The sequence below is a fragment of the Sorex araneus genome, chromosome 5 (assembly GCF_027595985.1).
Source record: "Sorex araneus isolate mSorAra2 chromosome 5, mSorAra2.pri, whole genome shotgun sequence".
NCBI classification, from domain to species: domain Eukaryota; kingdom Metazoa; phylum Chordata; class Mammalia; order Eulipotyphla; family Soricidae; genus Sorex; species Sorex araneus.
The window spans coordinates 173,640,738-173,661,927 of record NC_073306.1 but is presented as its reverse complement, the minus strand read 5'-3'; the positions used below and the strand labels follow the sequence as shown (position 1 = coordinate 173,661,927).

The following is a 21,190-nucleotide window of genomic DNA, read 5'->3' as shown; positions in this document are numbered from 1 at the left end:
ACTCCAGTGCCACTCCAGTGCACCGCTGCCCACTGCCCGCAGAATCCTGCTGGCTCAGCCCAGAAACATCTGTCACGGCTCCGGGGTTCCCCAGGTTGGCAAAAGTCACATTTACATTTTAAGAGGAACCTCCAGGAAAGCGGGGTGGGGTGGGAAAAAGGGGAGAGGAATGGGGGTGGGGACACTAGTAGGAGCAAAAGACCTTTTGCGACAGCCTGGAGGGGAGCTCTCCTTTCCGTGAAACCGAACCCCACACTTGAAAGGAGATAGGCCCCATGAATAATGCACCGCAGAGCCCCCGCCAACACCCTGCTTAGTCCCACCCAAAGCCACGCATGCACACACGCACACATGCCCCACTGCCTCCTTCTCAAAGTGGCTTGCAAAGGTTCCCAGCAAGAGGAAGGGGCCAAACTGTCTCCCCAAGAAAGGTTCCAGTTTCTCTTACGGCAGCCCTTATTTTACTTCCTACCCGTGAGGCCAAGACAAAAGCTAGTCGCCTGGACAACAGCATTTCTCTACCTGCGACCAAATGGCCCAGGTGTGGGTTCTCGCTCCAAGGAGGCCCCAGGTGAAAAATTGCATTGCGGAAGGGTGAGGGGAACAAGACTTCGGAGTCAATGTGTGGATGTGTGAGGGGAGGGGACGATAGGAAGGAAACTAGGTCTTAAGTGGAGGAAGGGGGTAGAAAGGTTGAGAAACTCTGGTCTAAAGCATTAATACTTAGCCTTGACTACCAGCCACTGCTTTAAAGCAGACGGACCCTGGACTGGAGAGATCCTTAGACCCTGGCCTAGGAGGGCACTGGCGTGCTACAGAATTCACCAGCTGCACATTTAAGAGGTCTGTATTGTCCTGTCCTGAGATTACCGCATTGTGCATGCCTTCTTTCAAAAGCAAAGAATGCCAGTGGCTTTCACAGCGTAAGAACTTTGCACGCCAAGCATGTACCTGTAAGAACTCTATGCTATTTCTGCTCAGGTCTTCCCCTCTTTGCCATCACAAGCAGGGAGGAAAAAAACCCTCCAACGCTAAGCTAAGTAGTGCCTACACGTCTGCTGTGTGAGCAGTGATCGGTCTGACTGGCAGACAGAACACCTGTCCTGATCCCTGTCATTCTAGCCACGTGTAGAACAAACCCACACTGCATAAGAACCAGGGTCCTCTCCTTCAGCAAGACCCACCAAATTATAAGACTGCTGAGGGGTTTTAGCAGTGAAAGCACAAGTTTATGCCTTTGTTCCCTCAACTCTCTTTTTTTTTCTTTTTGGGTCACATCCAGCAGCGATGGACAGGGGTTACCCCCTGGCTCTGCACTCAGGAATTACCCCTGGCTGTGCTCAGGGGACCATATGGGATGCTGGGAATTGAACCCGGGTCGGCCGCCCGCAAGGCAAAAGCCTACCCACTATGCTATCAACTCCGCTTTTATATAGATGTTTGTGAACCTCTAACATGCCAGTCTTCGCAGAAAGCACCGGCCTCTGGCTTAGGAAGCCATCTAGCTAGGAGCAGTACATAGAACGTTTTCGCCGGTTCCAGGGGTTACAATCACCCCAGCAGCTACATGAGATAGGAGGTGCCACAGGGGCGAGTCACTAAGTAACAGCCCTCCCAAGCACTCCGAGGCTTCCCGGGGATCGGGGATCGCTCCTGACTTAGCGGTATGCGGTTCCACCTTTGAACGGAGACACCGAGAGGCTGATACCCTGGGGGGTGAGAGAGCGGAATTCCATGGTCCTGGCTAAGCTTCCAGAAAGGTCGACCAGGGAAGCTAAAACCGCACTGCAAGGAATATACGGGTGCACCTGACCCCCACTCCCCACCCCACCCCCGCGCCCTCCAAGCGTCCTGAGCTCCGCTGCAGCCGACGTGTCCTCTGGAGAGCGCCGGAGCCACCTCGCTGCAGCGACCGATAGACATCGAGAATCAAGCTCCCCCAGAGAGCGCGTCCAGGACTGAGTGCGCCCGTGATTTCCCGGGCCTGCCACCGAGTCACTGAAGAAGTGCGGTATGCCCAGCGGGCCTCCCCTCCTCAAAGGGCTGCAGCGGAGGGACTGCCAAGGGCCTGGCAGCATCTCTGCGGATGGCCGCGCCGCAGGTGGGTCTTGCAGGCTCCCCGGCCCGGTGCGCCACGCCAGCATCACACCTGACCCGGTGCCAGGAATGCAGCCAGGGGCTCCGTGGGTAGTCGCTTCCCGGGGGACGCTGCCAACTCCGTTCCCCAGAGGACCGGCGAGGGAGGAGGCAAGAGATGGGGGTGCGGGAGCCGGAGCTGACCTTCCCCCATCCCCTCCTCCCGGCCGCCACCATATCCCTAACAATCCCACCCGCATGCAGTGCGCACCGGGACTCTGGGGACGCGCTGCGCTTCCTGCGCCTTTGCAGCGCTTCTGCTCGCACTGCGCTTGGCTCGGGCAGCGCCTGGCAGGGGCTCGGGCTGAGATTTGCGCGGCAGGCGTGCAGAAGGGATGGAGGCGCAAGGACCGGCTTCCTCGCTCCATGCGCACAGCCAGACTGCAGTGGCCCCTGTTTAGCGCCCACCCTCACCCGGGACACCGGGGACAAAGCGCCAGGATCGCCCGAGGCCAGAGAGGTTTTGCCCGAGGCCCGAGAGGGTATCTCTGAGCGCCGAGGGGGGTAAAAAAATGTAATCGGGGAAGGTTGGAAGGAGATAGAGGGGAGGGGATAGAGGGTGGAGACGAAGCTGAACCTGTCGCCCCGGTGGGCACGGGTCTAAGGCTCCGGACGCCCCCGGGCCAGGCCGCCTGCCAAGCCGCGGGCACCTACCTCGATCCACTTCTGCGCCTCGGAAAAGGCGGGTTCGGGGGGCGGCTCGGGCTGCAGGGGCTGGAGCGCTTCCAGACCGAGAGCGGGACAAGCCATTTGCGAAGCCCCGCGTCCACTCGAGCGCTGGGCCGCCGGGATGAGCACTGCCGCCACCGCCGCCGCGGGAGCGCGCTGCCCGCCCCTTCCCGCCCGCCGCGCCGCCCCGGCCCGCCCCGCCCGGCCGCCCGCCCCGCCCCGCCCCGCCCCGCCCGGCAGCCGCGGCTCCCCGGGGAGCGGCGCGCGCGTTGCAGGACGACGCCGCGGGGCCGGCCGCGCGGAGTCCCGGCGGGAGCGAGCGCAGGGGCGCGGGGAGCGCAGCGACTCCCCCACCTTCCCGGGCCGCTCCGCCCCCTGCTCGGTGCGTCACGCACCGGAGCGCTGCTCCCGGCTACAAATAACCCGCAGTGCGCGAGCGGTGGCTCCTACGCAGGCCCGCCGCCAGGAGGGGGACTCGGCGGCCACCGCGCACGTCCCCGCGTCCGGCCGACTCGGGCCGCACGGGGGTGACGCGCCCGCGCCTCCCCGGGCACGCACGGACCCGGGGCGCGCAGCACCTGCCGGGCCTCGGACGTGAGCGGCAGCCCCTGCCCCAGAGGCTGGGAGCGCTCAGTCACCCGATCTGTGGGTAAGAAAGGAAGAAATACGACCTGTAATAAGCCCTTTGCGCCGCTGCCAGGCTACCTGCGTCTCCGAGTTGTCCATTCGCCCCAGATTTATTGTTCAATGACATTTGTGCTGCACCTCCTGCTCTGGCCTTGGGGCGCCGGAGATGCAAAAACAGTTAAAGATCAAAAAGGAAAACTGGAAGCCCTGGCTTCAAGGTTATTACGTTTCTGGAAGAAATGGGATGGCTGTGGGGACCTATGACAATAAACATGATTGGTGGTGTCTTATTTTTATACGGGGAGGGGAGGCACGCAGTGTTACCCAGGGGACCACGTGCACTGTCCTGTGCAAGGCAAGTGCCTTCTCCCCTCTCTACTATCTCTCCGCGATTCTGGCTTCATCCCTGGCCCCGCGTTCGAAAGAAAATGTGGAGCATCCCACGATGCGTGAAAGAGAGGAGAGTCGGACATCTGGGAAGGCAAAGTTGACCCGCTCTGCATGGCTTCTCCCCTCTCCTAGGTGGCTGGAAGACCTGCAGGAGAGAGGCTGACCGACATCGAACGTTTATGCTGCAGAATTGCGGCTTAGCCTGGTTGCTGGACCCAGGCTGAGGCCGTCTGCGGTCTCTCTGATTCCCTGAAGATTCTCTGTCCTCTCCCTGCACCACTTCCTCAGGTAGGTGGCCTGCGCTTCCTCGCCCTGGCCTGGCTTCCCCAACCTGCCCACTTCTTCCTGGGGTCTCTTTATAAAATCGCCACAATGTAAGACTCCAGTGGAGCATCAGGAAGGTCTCTGACAAGATCATCAAGAAGCCTTGAGATGCGAATTACACAATAGTCAGCAGAAATGTTTCTGGGCCTTGAGTTAGGAGGTAGGAACTGAAAAATGTTTTGGCTGGAATACCAATATCCTTATATCATGGTGATAGGTGATATTGGAAGTTTAGTAACACAAATATGTTAGCGATAGATTTCATCTTTATTCATGGTGGCAGTCATACAAGCTACCCATGTAATGCTGCGTGCAGTGTTAGAACCCACACAAGGCTACACAAGGGAAGAAAGAACCAGGTGGGATGAAAGGGGTAGGTCAGACCTGGGATTGGGGGTGGGAGGGCAGAATATCAGATTGTGATAGGAATTTGCTACGTGGGTGACCCTGGCATGGGATACTTGGTAATTCTATGTGCTGGTAGTATTCCAGAGCACTTAAACTGAATAAATTCACGCACATCTAGAAGGGCTGCCAGCCAGCGGGTGGGACAGAGTCCAGAATCTCTGGGTACCTGAGCGGTGAGTCTGTTCCTTGTTCAGAGGCCAGGCTCAGCCTTTTTCCAGTTCTGCTGCTTTAAAGGAGTGGTGGTGATGTGATGTGGGGTTGGCAGGTTGGTGGGGAGTGTGGTGGGGTGTTTGCTGTGGCTCTAAAGGCAGGTCTGAAATGTCACCATCATGAGCTTTGGAGTCAGACAGTCTTTCGTTTATTTACTCTTAAAACACTTGCAGGAGACTTCCATTGTACCAGGTACAGATCTAAGTGCATTCCAAATAATTGACTAGCTCGTGCTTGGTCCAACTGTGGGACATAAGCTATTTTCATCCCTTAGAGGAAACCAGGAGAGGGAGAAGGATGTTACATAGCCAGACGTAGGGAAATACAGACAGTCTGGCGCCAGACCCACTCTGAGCTGCCCATCACGCTGCCTGGCCTACCCTGGTCCCCCGACTCTGCCACTTACAACTTGCGACTCGGTTTCCTCATCTCAGAGAGGCTGAAGTGGCCACGCAGGGCTGACTCATTGTGAGGAACAGAGAGGATGTCTGAAGGGGAGGGGACTCACAGCGGGCCTGCCAGGAGAGCTTGGTGCCTTCCACCCTTTTGGGAAAGGGCAGACCGGGGATGAGGCAAGCAGAGGGACAGGCTAATAAGGCCCGGTCAGCAAATGACCTGGTCTCCAAGAGGAAACCTGACAAAATAAATGATTCACAAACCGACTCCGACACCTAACACGAGATGCTAGTAGCCAGGAGCAGGGGGCTCAGCTGACCTAAGTGAAGTCTCTGAACCGAGGATCAAGCCCCCCGTATCTCTCAAATGTATAATGGCATTGAAACTAAAACACTTTTCTCTTTCCAGGAAAATGCTTTTCATGTCTCTTAAAATTCCCCAAATTACAAAGACTCCTCTTTGTAATTCCCAAAAAATACCTGCTTCTCATGAATTCTATTGCCTGTGACAGATCCAGATACATCATGGACAACCTACAGACTTATAACCATGAGAGAGTACAAACCTGATGCGATGCCAGTCTATAAATCTGTAGATTTATAAATCTATAAAAAGAGACAGGGTTTGCCTCTTAGGAGCTCGTCATTTTTTTGGCGAAGGAATGTTTCTGCACAATGTAGCATTCAAATATAAAAGCTAATACGTCCATTGGAAAAAAAAGATAAAATATAGAGTGAAGAAAATAAATCTGGGAGATTTGAAGGATATGCAGCAACTGTAATTGGAAAAAAATTGGTAGACAAACTATTCTATTATAATATATGTAAAAGTTGATTCCTACTTATTTACTTCTTTGGGGAAGGGAGATTTTTTTCTTTTTGGGTCACACCTACGCAGCAATGTTCAGGGGTTATCCTGGATCTGCACTCAGTAATTAATGCTGGTGGTTCTTGGGGGACCATACAGGGTGCCGGGAATTGAACCCAGATCGGCCATGTATGAGGCAAGAGCCCTACCCATTGTACTTTCTCTTGAATGTCTATTTTTTTTCTTTACTTTTTGGGTCACACTTGGCTATGTACAGGGGTTACTCCTGGCTTTGCACTCAGGAATTGCTCCTTGTGGTGCTCAGGGGACCATATGGGATCCTGGGAATCGAACCCGGGTTGACCGCATGCAAGGCAAATGCCCTATCTGCTATACTATCGTCCTAGCCTTCGAATGTCTATTTTAAATTAAAATTAGTTTTCTAAAACTAAAAATTCTGCTGAATGAGACCTATTTAATATTAGAGTTTGGGTTTCCATCATACAATGATCGAACACCTATCCCTCTACTAGTGTACATTTTCCACCACCAATATCCTCAGTATTCCTCCCCCCCACCCCCATCCCAAACCTCCCCCTACCTCTATGGCAGGCACTTTCCTTCTTACTTTCCCTCTACTTTGAGGAATTATGGTTTGCAATAGAGATACTGAGAGGCCATCATGTTTGATCCTTTATCTACATTCCGCACACATCTCCCATACCAAGAGATCCCTCCAACCATCATTGACTTAATGATCCCTTCTCTATCCCAGCTGCCTTCTCCCACAGCTCATGAGGCAGGCTTCCAAACATGGAGCAATCTTCCTGACCCTTGTCTCTACTATCCTTAGGTGTTACTCTCATATTATGTTATTTTATATTCTACAAATGAGTGCAGTCATTCTATGTCTGTCCCTGTCTTTTTTTTTCTGTTTGGGTCACACCCAGTGATGCTCAGAGATTACTCCTGGCTCTGCACCCAGGAATTATTTCTGGTAGTGCTTGGGGGACCATATGAGATGCCGGGGATCAAACCTGGGTCGAGCACGTGCAAGGCAAACACCCTACCCACTGTGCTATCACTCAGGCCCTGCCCCTGTCTTTCTGACTCATTTCACTTAGCATGATACTCTCCATGTCCATCCACTTATAAGCAAATTTCATGGCTTCATCTTTCCTAACAGCTGCATAGTATTCCATTGTGTAGATGTACCAAAATTTCTTTACCCCAGTTGTCTGTTCTTGGGCACTCGGGATGTTTCCAGATTCTGGCTATTGTGAACAGTGCTGCATTGAACATACAGGTGCAGATGTCATTTCTACTGTGTTTATCTGCACCCTTGGGATATATTACCAGAAGTGGTATTGTGGGGTCATATGGAAGCTCAATTTCTAGGTTTTTAAGACATGCCCATGCTATTTTCCAGAAAGGCTGGACAGTCAACATTCCCACCAACAATGAAAGATAGTCCCTTCCTCCCCATATCCTCACCAGCATTTGTTGTTCTTGTTCTTTTCGATGTGTGCCAGTCTCTGTGGTGTGAGGTGGTATCTCATTGTTGTTTTGATTCCATCTCCCTGATGATTAGTGATGTAGAGCATTTTTTCATGTGCCTTTTGGCCATTTGTATGTCTTATTTGAGAAAGCTTCTGTTTATTTCTTCTCTCTATTTTATGATGGGGTTGGAGGTTTTTTTACTTGTAAAATTCTACCAGTGTCTTGTATATTCTAGATATTAACCCCTTATTTCATAGATATTGGGTAAATATTATTTTCCCAATTCATGGGCTCTCTCTGTATTTTGGTCACTGTTTCTTTTGAGGTGTAGAAGCTTCTTAGTTTTATATATTTAAACTTGTTTTTGTTTGTTGTTTCCACTTGCTTTGTCAGTGGTGTTTCATTCTTAAAGATGCCTTTAGCTTCAATATCATGGGTTCTGCCTACATTTTCCTCCATGTACCTTATGAATTCAGGTCTGATATAGAGGTCTTTAATCCACTTTGATCAGACTTTCATGCCTGGAGTTAGAGGTCAGAGTTCTTTTTTTGCAAGTAGCTGTCCAGTTTTCCCAGCACTACTTGTTAAAGAGGCTTCCCTTGTTCCACTTCACATTTCTTGCTGCTTTATCAAAGATTAAGTGATCACATATTTGAGAATCAGCATTAGAATATTCAACTCTGTTCCAATGATCTGTGGGTCTGTTTCTATTCCAATACCATGCTGTTTTAATTACTACTGCTTTATAGTACGGTTTGGAGTTGGGAAAGGTGATGCCATCCATCTTCTTTTTCCCAAGGATTGATTTAGCTATTAGTGGGGGTTTATTGGCCCATATGAATTTCAGGAGTGTTTTTTCTATTTTTTTGAAGAATGTCATGAGTATCCTTATAGGGACCGCATTAAATCTGCATATTACTTTGGGCAGTATTGCTATTTTGATAATATTAATCCTCCCTATCAATGATCAGGGGATGTGTCTCCATTTCCTAGTGTCCTCTTTTATTTCTTGAAGTAATGTTTTACAATTTTCTTCATATAGGTCACATCCCAATTCTTAAATCTTATTTGTTGGGCTGGAGCGATAGTACAGTGGGGAGGGCATTTGCATTGCCTGTGGCCGACCCAGGTTCGATTCCCAGCATCCCATATGGTCCCCTGAGCACTGCCAGGAGTAATTCCTGAGTGCAAAGCCAGGAGTAATCCTTGTGCATCGCCAGTTGTGACCCAAAAAACAAACAAAAAAAAAACTATCGTTTTTGTTGAGCTATCGTGCACACACTCACTCATTTAAAGTGCAGTGTATTTTAGTATATTCACAAAGTATATGCGACCATCACTACAATTAATTTTGGGGACCATGTGGGGTGCCAGAGATTGAACATGTGTTGGGCGCATGCAAAACAAGTGTCTGACTCACAGTACTTTCTCTCCAGCCTCTGGTGTCTTGTTTTTGTTGTGGTATTATAATAAGTTATTCCTATACCAAAACACATAGCAGTAACATAGCAAACACAAAATTGTGATTCATATAGTCAATTCCATAAATCCAAATTTAAAGGATTCCCTCACTCGACTTTGCCACTCACCAGGTGGTGACTGCAAAGGAGGGAAGCCGAGTTGAAAAAAAGCACAATCTTTGGGAGGGTAGGTGTTTGGGCCAGACCCAGCTGTGCTTATTACTGCTTCTGCATTCAGGGATCACTCAGGTAACTGTATGGGGTGCTAGGGGTCAAACTCAGTCAACTGTGTGCAAAGCAAGGATTTTACCTGTTGTACTATCTCTTTCACCCCAGAAGCAGCAATCCTAATGTCTCCTGTTAAAATATCTTTTACAAACTTTGAAAAGGGGTCCACACATTGCTGTGCTCAGGGGGCTACATTTGCCTTTGTGCTTTGGGATCAATGCCGCAATTCCAGCCATTGTTGCAGCCACATGTGAGACAAGTGCCTTAACCTCTAAACTATCCCTTGGGTCCCTTTACAAAAGTTTTATTAAAGTACATGGCTCTATTCATGTATTGGAGATTCTCCCCAAGTCCTTGGAAAAGACCAGTGAATGTTATGGCTTGAAGTTTAAATTTCCGTAAGTTTAAACTTCCTTAAGCTAACCCATCTATGGATTAAGAGAGCGATTCGAGTGACTGGAATTCTCCATCATAAATTCGAAGCTGCAGAGAACCTTCCCAGGACAACAAATGGCTGGAAGTTCAAACATGATCTATATTAATGATAACTTCCATTCCTAAAAGGAAGCTGTGGTGACAGAAAAATCAGATGTATTTGGATTTCTATTCTTGATGACAATATGAAGAGTATAACAATGATTTCTACATGTAGAGGGTTCTGGAAAGATGTTTATTTTCAGGTGGAGATTTTCTGATGGAAGCTAATTAATGTTTTTCATATTTTTACATTGAAATGGTCAGGCTACATTTCCTCTGTTACTCACAGAAGCATTCGCCTGGTTAGATATGTACTGAGCCAGGGATGGGGCTCAGCCGACAAGCACAAGCCTTGCCACTGTGAGGTCCTGGGTTCAAGCCTCGGCAATGTGAAAAAGAGAGAGAGAAGCATGTAGCCACTAAGTATTATTTTTATTCTGTTATTGACTGAAGTTAAAGCTCTTTCAAAAGAAATGAGTATGTATGGAGAGAGTATGTATAGCAGAGCAGTGCTGTCCTCTCCAAAACTATGTCTGTGGGAAGCCTGCTTCTCATTCAGTTCAAATGCCAGGCAGTATGGCTGCTTCCTCAGTTTCCATAGAAACCCCAGCCTTGCTGAAGTTCAAGTAAATTTCTTGCTGCCATCTGTTTGTTGAGTTATGGGCCTTCCCCAGCTAATACCATGCAGAGACCCCAGCGGAGAATGAAGTTGACTTGGGAATTCCCTGACTGTTTTCACAGGGTGGAGGACTCAGGACTGAAAAAAAGATCTACTTTGCTTAGCTGAGGATGTTAAAAAGGAGTTAAAAATACACTGTCAAACTTTTATTTTTCAAATCAACGTATACTTAATACATATGGATCAGATGGGATAATAAAAAATAGTTGACCTGACATTGGACAAAGTTTTCAAGTTTAGAGGAATTAAGCGCAATTTCCCTGGGCTTCTTGAAAATATTCATGATATCATGAATCAGAGGTCAGAAGCGGGTGACCCATGAATCAGCGTTGGCCTGCAGACATGGTGTTTCAGCCTGCACAGCAGTTTGAAGCAATGCTTGAATTAGTTGCCAACTTCTAGAAATTAGGAAACCTCATGGAAACAAACAACAAAAAAAAGGAAGCCTTCAGATCTCCAGACTCTCATGAAAACTTGAATGTGGCTGGATCTGCATTCCCACATTGTCAAGGCCAGAGTGCCATAGCAGCTGCTCCCAGGAGGGGTGGGGCTCACCCCTTCGCCACAATTCCTGTCACTTCTTAACCCTTTCACATTTGCATGCTGCATTCATTGGCAGTAGCAACTTGGCCTCTGGGTCATTTGCATTCTCAGTTCCTGTTTCCAATTCATGTGACACTTCCGAAGGAGTAATTTATGAGCTTGAAAACTCATTCACATACCAGCTCACAGACTACAGTATTTTTTACGAGCGTAATATACGGAGTAGTAAAATAAATATTAATCACAATTGTTGGCTTCCCTAGCATCAGTGGCTTGCTTTAAATAATTTGCAATGCTTTTCATCAAAGTTAGCAAACTAGCAGAGACTAGAAGCGGGTTGGCCCTTCTGTTCTCCACCAAAGACTGTTTCCTAAGGCCGACCCCATATGATCCTTCACAACTGTCTGCAGAAATGTGAAAAATAGAAACAACTATTAGTATCAGCATCTGTAGTTAAGCATTGCTGGCTCTGGCATATGTAGATTGACCTAAGAAGCATCTGCCAGGTACCACTTTTTAAAACGATTGGAACTATATTGTTGAATCGTGATGTAGAGTTCCCAGTTGCAACACAGAAGTCTCTGGTGGTTCACCGGGCCCTTTATTTTTATTTTGTGTACCAGGGTTTTTGTTTCTTCTCTGACTTGCAAAATTCAGGGTATGGCAGAAACATGGGAGACCCAGTGGAAATGTTGTCAAGTGCTTCTCTTTCAATGCTTTTATCTCCAGCTTCATTTCATTTGTAGAACTCACCATTTCACAGATGGTGGGTGGGTCCCATGACTGGGAAAGAATACTATGGTGGTGTATGGTGGGCATGGTGTAGTCATCTGCAGTGACCGAGAACAGCTGGCATTACTGCATGCTTAGGCTTGTACACCATAAGTATATGTGTGAAAATCATCATGAGCTACAGGCTTATTTTGGAACGGAAGCTGACCATGCATATACTCTGGACATGCTTACTCTCAAGTTGAAATTTTCACTGAAACCAGTGGCTTTTACATGATCATGTTATTTTTCTCTGGTCATGGGGGCTATTCATTGAAACAATTGTCTTCTATAGCAATTACCATAGTCCTCTCGATCATTTTTATCTCATTTCATTCTGTTCTAGGCTGGTTCTCCAGATCATGATTTCCACCCAATGAGCTTCATTGAAAACTGTGCTTGCCCTTTGCATGGTGGAATAGGATTATTTGAAACAGACTCTCTGTATATTGCTACAACGAAAAGATAAAGAAAGTTGGGAGGAAAGGTGAGAAAAAAAAGCTCATCTCAGTCTTCATATCGATGCATCTTTTCCTGAGTTGAAGCTAGAAGTGAATATTATTTCTGGGCAGCAGATAGAAACATGTGTATCAGCTGCTGAGTGATTCCTTATTTAAAGCATTTTCAGGGCCAGCAAGAGCTCAATGGCTAGAGTCCATGCTTTCCATGCTGGCTCAATTTTTGGCATTCTCTAGTTCTCTGAACAGCACCAGAAGTAACCACCAGGAGTAGCCCCTGAACACTGCTAGTTGTAGCTCCCAAATGACAAAAATCATGATCAACCCTATAACCTTTTTAGTAGGAACTTGTTCTACTTGTATCTTTATTGTAGAACACTGTAAATATATGATTAAGGATCGTTTTCCTTTAAAAAAAAATCTGTTGTTGCAATGGCCAGGGTCTGTACACACACCTGGTTGTGATGCTCACACATAAGGTTGCAGGTCTAGCCAAGCATCACACATACTTGGAGTTCCAGTGCTGGCTGGGAAGTTGGCGGTCTGTGTGCAGGCTCCCTACCCGCCAGCTCTTCATGTACATTTGCACTGTACTGGTGACAGCACTCGCCAGAGGTCACTGTGGCGCTCACACATGTTCACCAGGGGCCACAATTTAGGTAAAACGCTCGCACATACTTAGGTGAGCAGAAAACTGTACACTGTGAGGTGGCACTAGGAGGCCCAAGTAGCAAAGTCCCCATGCTGGTTGGTAATCTTACAAAGAGATTTTAAGTAATGAAAAAAGAATTCTTATCTCCCACCCACCACCCCTTAGCCTCTGGGAACTAACTGCCTGTGGTTCAGAACTGCAACTGATCTTTAAATCTTTTCAATATAGAGTGGTCAAATTCTTTTAATAGTGATGTTGGTCCCATAGTAAACTTCATATATGTTTTCTGAATTTGCCTGGAGATCAGAATAGCGTGGCTAGAACCATTCAGTTGATGGATGAATCCCCGCAGATCTGCAGTGTGTGAACTCCAGTTCTGCAAAGGAGCGTTGAGTCTTCAAAACAGACTCAGGTGTGTCTGAGGATCACAGTGAGGCTGTGGAGCCCTGGCAAATACCACATTACAAATGTTTGAGCACTGCATCTAGGAAGCCAAGCCCTGGGAGCACCATGGCAACGCCTGGTGAAAACAACCTGTGTGTGTGTGTGTGTGTGTGTGTGAATCCTGGTCATCACAATAACAGTCACAAAAGGGAGGGAGATTAAAAAAATAATAAAGTAATTTTTAAAACTAGTCAGGATCCATGCCTCAGGAGTTAGGACAAATTCTAGATGTGGCACCATCCACATGGACACTTGGGATTTATTGGGGAAAGACCTTAGCATTTTATCCTACCAGAAGTTGAGTTTTTTTGGGGAGGGCCTCTCACGTGGCGCTCAGCTGACCTGGGGGTCAGTCCTGGAGATACGCAGCTAACTAGGCTAGATAGTTTAGTGTAGGGAGGCCACTGGGCTACACCTTTAAGATAACTAGGGTACAACGCTGGGGTTTTATTTATTTTTTATCTATCTATTTGGGTGGGCTGGAGTGATAGCACAGTGGGTAGGGCATTTGCCTTGTATATGGCCGACCAGTGTTCAATTCCTCCGCCCCTCTTGGAGAGCCCAGCAAGATACCGAGAGTATCTCGCCCACACGGCAGAGTCTGGCAAGCTACCCGGGGTGTATTCGATATGCCAAAAACAGTAACAACAAGTCTCACAATGGAGACTTTACCAGTGCCCGCTTGAGCAAATCCACGAGCAACAGGATGACAGTAGACAGTACTATAATCACTGAACTCTCTGGCCCGAACAATCTTTCTTAGCACTTTTAGGACTGGACCCTGGATTCCCAAGCACTTCTGGAGAATCTCTCTCCCCTAAATTCGTATTCTATAGTTTTTTTAAGTTCCATCTGAAAAGATTATTTGGGGGATCATGTCTGGCAGGGCTCAATGTTCTTTTTTTTCTTTTTGGGTCACACCCGGTGATGCACAGGGGTTACTCCTGGCTCTGCACTGAGGAATTACCCCTGGCCGTGCTCAGGGGACCATATGGGATACTGGGAATCGGACCCAGGTTGGCCACATGCAAGGCAAATGCCCTACCCGCTGTGCTATCGCTCCAGCCCAGGGCTCAATGTTCTTAAAGTCACTCTTGGAGGTGTTCCGGGGTCCATATGGTGCTGGGGCTGGAAACTGGACTGCTTGCATGACCAAACTGTGCTCAGCTGTTGAGCTGTCCCTTCAGTCCTGGATTTCTTTCTCTTTTTTTTTTTCAGCAGAATTTCTTATTTGTTGTTTGCTTGTTAAGTGGCAGGCATCATGATTTATAGAAATTCCTTATCAAGTCACTATTATGCTCCCCAATGGGTAGATGAGAAATCTGAGGTTTAGGAGAATTAGTAATTTGCCCAGTTTTATATTGGTGGTAAACAACTCAGTTTTCATCCATTCTTTTACTCTACTATCTGCCCATTCAATCACTGCTCCTCATTTATCTTCCTGTTCATTGAGTGCATTCATCAGACTTTACACTGCCTTTTTCTGTTTCAAAATCTGTTTTAGAATAAGGTCAGAATTTTCTAAAAAGCAAAGTTTATGTCACAGACATTTTGTACAAGGGATATAAAAGGAAAAATTGGTTTTAGCAGGTATTATTGCTTATGCTACCTACAAACAAATAATACATATTAAACAACATGTATTATGCTAGAGGGAGCTAGAAAAGAACTGTGATAATACATATAACTGAGACAGGAGTCCACCAAAGGGAAAAGTATGCAGAAAGCAGTTGTCATGAACGAAGAACCAGAGCAGGCATTTCACTAAAGGATTAGCATTCTTGGCCAGCCATGGGGTGGGTTTAGCCTTGGAAATATGAGCAGATATTTTCAGTTAGGTTTTTTATTTCCCCCTTGCCCACCCTTCTCTACATTATCTCTATTTATTTTATTTTGATTTGTTTTAATTTATTTTATTTTATCATTTTGGGGGACACATAGAGGTATCGAGGCTATTTCTAGCTCTGTGCTCATGAGTCATCCCTCGTGGTACCAGGGGGTCATATGCAGTGCTGGGGATCAACCAAACCTTTTCTCCTGTATATGTCGCTGAGGGTGGGAAAACGGGGGGGGGGGGTAGCGGGGTTATTGGTGGTGGGGAATGTGCACTGGTGGAGGGATGGGTGTTTGAACATTGTGTGATTGTAACCCAAACATGAAAGCTTGTAACTATCTCATGGTGATTCAATAAAATTTAAATAAATAAATACATAAATAAATAAATAAAATAATAATTTATCACATCTCCTTACTGACTCCCTTCAGAAATGGCTATGGACAAGGCCCTGGACATCTTCCTGACCTCGAAATCCTTCTCAAATGCCCACCTGACCCAAGAGAGAGGATGATGTCTGCACCTCCAAGTTGTATGAAATGACCAACAGACCTGTCTTATTGGAAGCCCCTGGTTGGACCTTCTGCTAGGCTGCACAAAGAAAGAGCAAATGGACAGAGGGCCTTCTCATTCCAGATGGTATAAATAGGGAAAAAGTGACCTCATCTGTCATTGGGATCTCCCACCAAACATACTCTGATACTCAGACTTAAGGCCTTCACACTTGGTCCCCTGGAATTTGGCTGTGCTCCCGGAGAAAAGTGTGTGGGACGGAGATTAAGTTTCCATGTCCCCAGTGGAATGAGGACTCAAAGGGTTAGAAAATAGGTTGGCTACAGAGGGGAAAAAAAAAAGGAATAGTGCTGTTTACCTTCTAAATTAGGGACTGGGCATGGCACTGTCTTTTAGAAATCCCCAAGGATCATAGAGATATGGTAACAAAATTCCATTTATTTTACATAAAAGATTGACCAATATCAAATAGGCTAATGAAGACCAGTTTGAGAGATTATGAGAGAAAAGCCATTCATAAGAACTGGGGGTGAGGGGCTGGAGCAATAGCACAGCAGGTAGAGCGTTTGCCTTGCACGCTCATTTTCAAAGAGGCCGACCCGGATTCAATTCCCATCATCCCATATGGTCCCCTGAGCACTGCCAGGGGTAATTCCTGAGTGCAGAGCCAGGAGTAACCCCTGTGCATCACCAGGTGTGACCCAAATAGAAAAAAAACAAAACAAGAACTGGGGGTGGGCGAGTAAAACAACATAAACATTCTCAAGAGCTTCTTGGTACCAGGTACCAGTTCTAAGGAAATCATTATTTATGTGTTCAGTATATGAAAAATGGTTCTTTAAGGGCTAGGGAGAAATGTCAAAGGTCTGGAGTATAAGCATTGAATGAGGGAGGTCTGGGTTCAATTCTCAGCACAGAGCCAGACCCAAGAGCACTGCCAGTTGTGGCCCAGAAACAAACAAAAAAATCTCAAAGGTAGTTCTCTGCATGCTAATACAGCCAAAGCTTGTAATAGAAAATTAAAAGAGAGAGAGTACACAGGTCAAGGAACTTGTCTTGCATGCCAGCAACCCAGCTCAAAATCCCTGGCACCACCAGGGGTAACTTGTGAGCACAGAGCCAGAAATGATCTCTGAGTACTTAGAGTATGGCCCAAATTACAGCCAGCTCCACCACCACCACACACAGAACTGAAAAAGGAAAGAAAAAGGTGAGAATAGCAAGTTTTCCAATGATGTTTCCATTGTAACCAACTTCTTCCAAATGCCCTACTTCTAAATACTTAGAAAATTTCAGTGAGGATATAAAAGTATTCCTACCATAAAAATCTTTGACATGGTAGGAATAATTTTTATTTTCTTCTCACTGATACTGTGTTTTCTAATTATATGACAGGAGATATAGATTACTTGTGTTACGACTTTCCTAAACTTTTTAAAAAGGAAGTAGTGGGGGACCAGGTCATGCTCAAGTGGTAGAGCATGTATCTGTGAGGCCCCGGTTATTTCCCTGCCACTGGCTGGCACAACCAAGAGGGTCCCCCGTAATATGATGGCAACAGCAATAACAAAGAAGTTGAGGATGACTGAAACACATCAGGACTGTGGGTGGATGATGAGTTATAGAGAGGTTCTTAGGGTTCAGATGAATGACAGGGCTGGAGTGATAGCACAGTGAGTAGAGCACTGGCCTTGCATGCAGCAGATCCAGATTCAATCCCTGGCATCCCATATAGCCTCCCAAGCCCACCAGTGTAATCTCTGAGCACAGAACCAGGAGTAACCCCTGAGCACTGCCGGATGTGGCCAAAAAAAAATCAGATCAAAGACTGACATTTGTTCTGCCTTGATACATCACAAAGGAATGTTTTTCAACATTCCAGTAAACAACCTAACTAGCAAATGATTGATCCATTTCCCCAAGTAAGCACTGAGTGACCTTGAGGACTCCTATAAGAGCCGATCTCTCAATCTTTTTATTCTCAAGTACATGCCTTCAATGTAGATAGCTATTTTCCTTGTCTTTGTTGCCTGGGCAACAAAATAAAGAGTGGCATTTCTTTTAAGTGACCTTTATCTGCTCTCCATCCAACAGACCACAATTACTATCTACACAACTTGCTCTCCTATCTAGATCCAAAGCCTGTCCAGTTGAGTGTCCAGATTTCTAAGGATTATCCTCCTTTTCTGGCATCCTCTCTCTCTGAAAAGGAAGCACATGAGGTGCGATACTTCCTCTAGGTGATTCAAACTCACCTTCCCCAGACAACCCTAACCCCATCTATACTTTCAGTTGTCCTAAACTACTTAGTACCAAGACATATTTTTTTCCAAAGCTGAGCACTTCTATTGGTTTCCTAGGACTGATGGTACAAAATTTCCCCAACATGGGTTTTGAAATGACAGAAATGTATCTATCAGAGGAAGCCAGAATGAAAAATCAAAGCATTTGCAAAACAGTGCAAAAAATCTATTCTGGACATCAGCAAGGTAGAACTAAGGTATCAGGAGAACCATACTCCCCCAGATACTTCCTGGTCACTTCTTTCTAGAGTTCCTGGAATTCTGAGGGTTACAGAAATGAAACTTATCTCCACTTCTAACACGACAAACCCACCTCCAAGCTCACTCCCACCCCACCTTGCATCTCCCTCTCCTTGCTCTTCTATGATGCGTTACAGTCCTTGAATGTCAGGTCCACCTCAAATATGGGACATACTTATTGTGAGGTCTTCACATTACACCTGCAAAAACCCTACACCCAAATAAGGTCACATTTACAGCCGGGGGTTTGTGGGGGTGGTTTCCCATTTGAATTTTTCCTTGGGTGGAGACAATTCAAGTCACTATAGTGTTACACGAACCAAGGAGTGATTCTCTTTAGTAGATGTAGATGTGTAGCTAATTATAAGCAAGACTAACAATTACTGAGTACTTAGTAATGTGCAACATGCTAAGCATTTGACAAACATTATCTTTCCTCCAACACACCCCTCCACCTCCTAACAACCGCCCAAACATCCAATTTCCATTGCTTTGCCTTCTGCCAACAAGAGTTCTCAAAATCCTGCCAGTGAAAAGAGCCTTCATAAGTAAGGAGGGACTGGTGTTCCTAGACTATCCTAGCATGACCTGTTAAGCCACTTTTTGAGACTTGGAGAGTAGCCATACACCTGGTTTTAATATTAATGTGAACTGCAGCCTCGGTATCTAATACCAGGCTCTGTACACAATATCATCTTCATCCCCACTCTATAATAAATATCTTTGCCAAACCAGATCATCCTAATGCTGTCCAGTTTTATCCCCAAGTTTCAAGTACACCATAAATTTGAAATAACATTAACATTTATACCGATGTACTCACTATTTAATTCTCTATCAACATTTTGCTACTTTTCTTTATCCTCTAAAGATGCACCCATCTATTCTTTCTTCCTATGAACCCGTCTTATTTCACACACACACACCCCACCCCCCAAACACTCAACTCAGCACGTGTGAGGCCAGAGCATAGGCTCTTTGGTGGCAGACAGAGCTCTAATGGGAAGGAAAGAGGATAAAGTTAGCTGAACATGGTGGGCAGAGCCATTGTACAGAGAGCAGGACACTTGCCTTGCATGCCGCCAACCTAGGTTCAATTCCTGGCACTCCATATGATCCCCCAAAGCCATCAGGCATGACTCCTGAGTGCAAGGAGTGCTAGGACTAAGCCCTGAACACTGCTGGTTGTGACCCCAAACACAAAGCAAAATAAACAACCAAAGTAAGTGAGCTGAACAGGGTCAGATCCCTCTCCTATGCCACCAATTAAGTTAGGCATGCCTCTGACCATGGATAAAATAAGTAAATGGTAAGAGTGCCCAATGGTGTGACCTTGGGTATCTCTATTCATGAGGAAACAGTAGTGAGGCATTCATTCTTTTACAAAGATAGCCCTGAGAGATTTGATGCATGAGCCTCTTCAACGGTAACCCAATAGTAATTTCAACCATTTCCTGCCATTCCTAACATAACTTTCTAATAAGAATTTGCACTCAGGTAACAATACTAGCATCTTCCATTTTTCACAGTTCTCCTAAGCTTTCAGTTGCTTATTGCTCTCATTTTCTCATATTCTAAGCAGTCATTCCCTATGCACAGAAGAATATGAGGCTCACAACCAATCAGTTCCCTGACTAGAGAAGAAAAACAATTTTTTAGGCTGAAACAAGAATTGCCAGGCTGAAAAACTTCCAGGAAGAACTAAAATTGGTACAGTTCAGATCATTTGTCTATCGTCGATGGATCATTAGACCAAGAAGACAGGGTCCAATCTGAGTCCTATGTCACCAATGTACTTGAAGGGATTAAAGTCTATCACAGATACAAGTTGTGTGCATGTGTGTGGGGGGGAGGGGAAGAGGACAGGATTTCAACAGGCACAAAAGAATTCCAGTACTCTAGCTCATTGATTTTTATCCCTTTACCCCAGGGCTTCCTCTACTGATAACCCTTGTTCAAATAAGAAAATCCTATTGATGCTATAATGAGAAAATCTCTTTAGCAAACACTTTTTTACATATGACATTAGGGGCTACTGGTTTTTTTCTTTTAACATCTGTTTAGATTAGGTAAGTAATTAATGAAAAATTAACATGCTTTCATATCAAGGAATAGTAGCAGCTTTTACTAAATTTGATAATGAATTTCATTGTTCTTGAAATTTCTTGTTTAATAAAATAGAGTGTAAGGGTGAATTTAAATGCCTAAGTAACTTGGTATTGGGGGAAGAATAAACTGTTTAACCTCTGTTTAACCTTTTCTGCAATGTTTATTTAAGCATTCTCCCAATGTTTATATGATTCACTCAAGAATGTATCCCAGGTTATGTACAATTAGATATAAGTTATTTACAAATCTGTTCCAGTCTGGTTGCCTCTATAACAAATGTTAAGAAAATAAACTGAATTTGCAACTGCTTTAATCAAAGAGTGTCAGCATATAAAAGTAAAAACAAAATTGAGACAATTCCAACTCTTAACAAACTTGTTTTTCAACTCAAAAAACTGGATCAGGGGCTGGAGCGATAGTTCAGCAGGTAGGGCGTTTGCCTTGCACGTGGCCGACCCGGGTTCAATTCCCAGCATCCCATATGGTCCTCTGAGGAGTGCCAGGGGTGACTCCTGAGTGCAGAGCCAGGAGTAACCCCTGTGCATTGCCAGGTGTGACCCAAAAAGCAAAAAAAAAAAAAAAAAAGAAAAAAAAAACTGGACCAGTAGTCAAATAAAGAGATAAAACAAATAACACAAGTCCAATAATTCTTGATATAAAATATATTACCCATCCCTCCAACTTTAACGTCATCTACTCAGTCTATGAAAATCCAAACAAACAAATCACCCTCACCCCTTTTGGCAGTCACAAGCTTCTCTTGGGACAGTGAACAGAACTATAGCTCCTTATCTCTCCCTGCAAATGGATTTTTAACTCCCAAGTACACTGACATTTTCAGAATACCACAACAAAATCATATAAGCAGTTGGAACTTGGGTAAAATGCACTTTAGTATATAATTTAAAGAAAACAATAAGGGGGGGATATGGTGCCACCAGCAGGTCAACCTGTACCTGCAGGGCGAGTGCATCAGCAGCCTGATGGTGCCTTCAGGCTTCCTGATACCCCA

At 45.9% G+C, this 21,190-nt stretch overlaps 1 protein-coding gene and 1 long non-coding RNA gene across 14 annotated transcripts in view; one reads left to right on the top strand and one right to left on the bottom strand.

Annotated features, from left to right (window-relative positions):
- Positions 1 to 2,989, bottom strand: part of LIMCH1 (LIM and calponin homology domains 1) — a 367,764-nt gene extending 364,775 nt beyond the window's left edge. For 9 of the 12 annotated variants that reach the window (XM_055140738.1, XM_055140740.1, XM_055140745.1 and 6 more), the window contains exon 1: positions 2,791 to 2,989. In XM_055140738.1, coding sequence (XP_054996713.1) covers positions 2,791 to 2,886 — 96 coding nt within the window. In that variant the 5' untranslated portion in view covers positions 2,887 to 2,989. The remainder of the gene's footprint in view (positions 1 to 2,790) is intronic. The other 3 variants (XM_055140743.1, XM_055140750.1, XM_055140751.1) reach the window with 1 other exon arrangement.
- On the top strand, positions 1,944 to 20,474 carry LOC129405135 (uncharacterized). Of its 2 annotated transcripts, none has more exons than XR_008630354.1 (4): positions 1,944 to 2,101; positions 3,955 to 4,110; positions 11,972 to 12,112; positions 15,445 to 20,474. It is a non-coding gene; the product is annotated as an uncharacterized LOC129405135 (long non-coding RNA). The 2 variants fall into 2 exon arrangements; XR_008630353.1 differs by lacking the exon at positions 1,944 to 2,101 and adding an exon at positions 3,153 to 3,454.
- Positions 20,475 to 21,190: the final 716 nt, after the last annotated feature.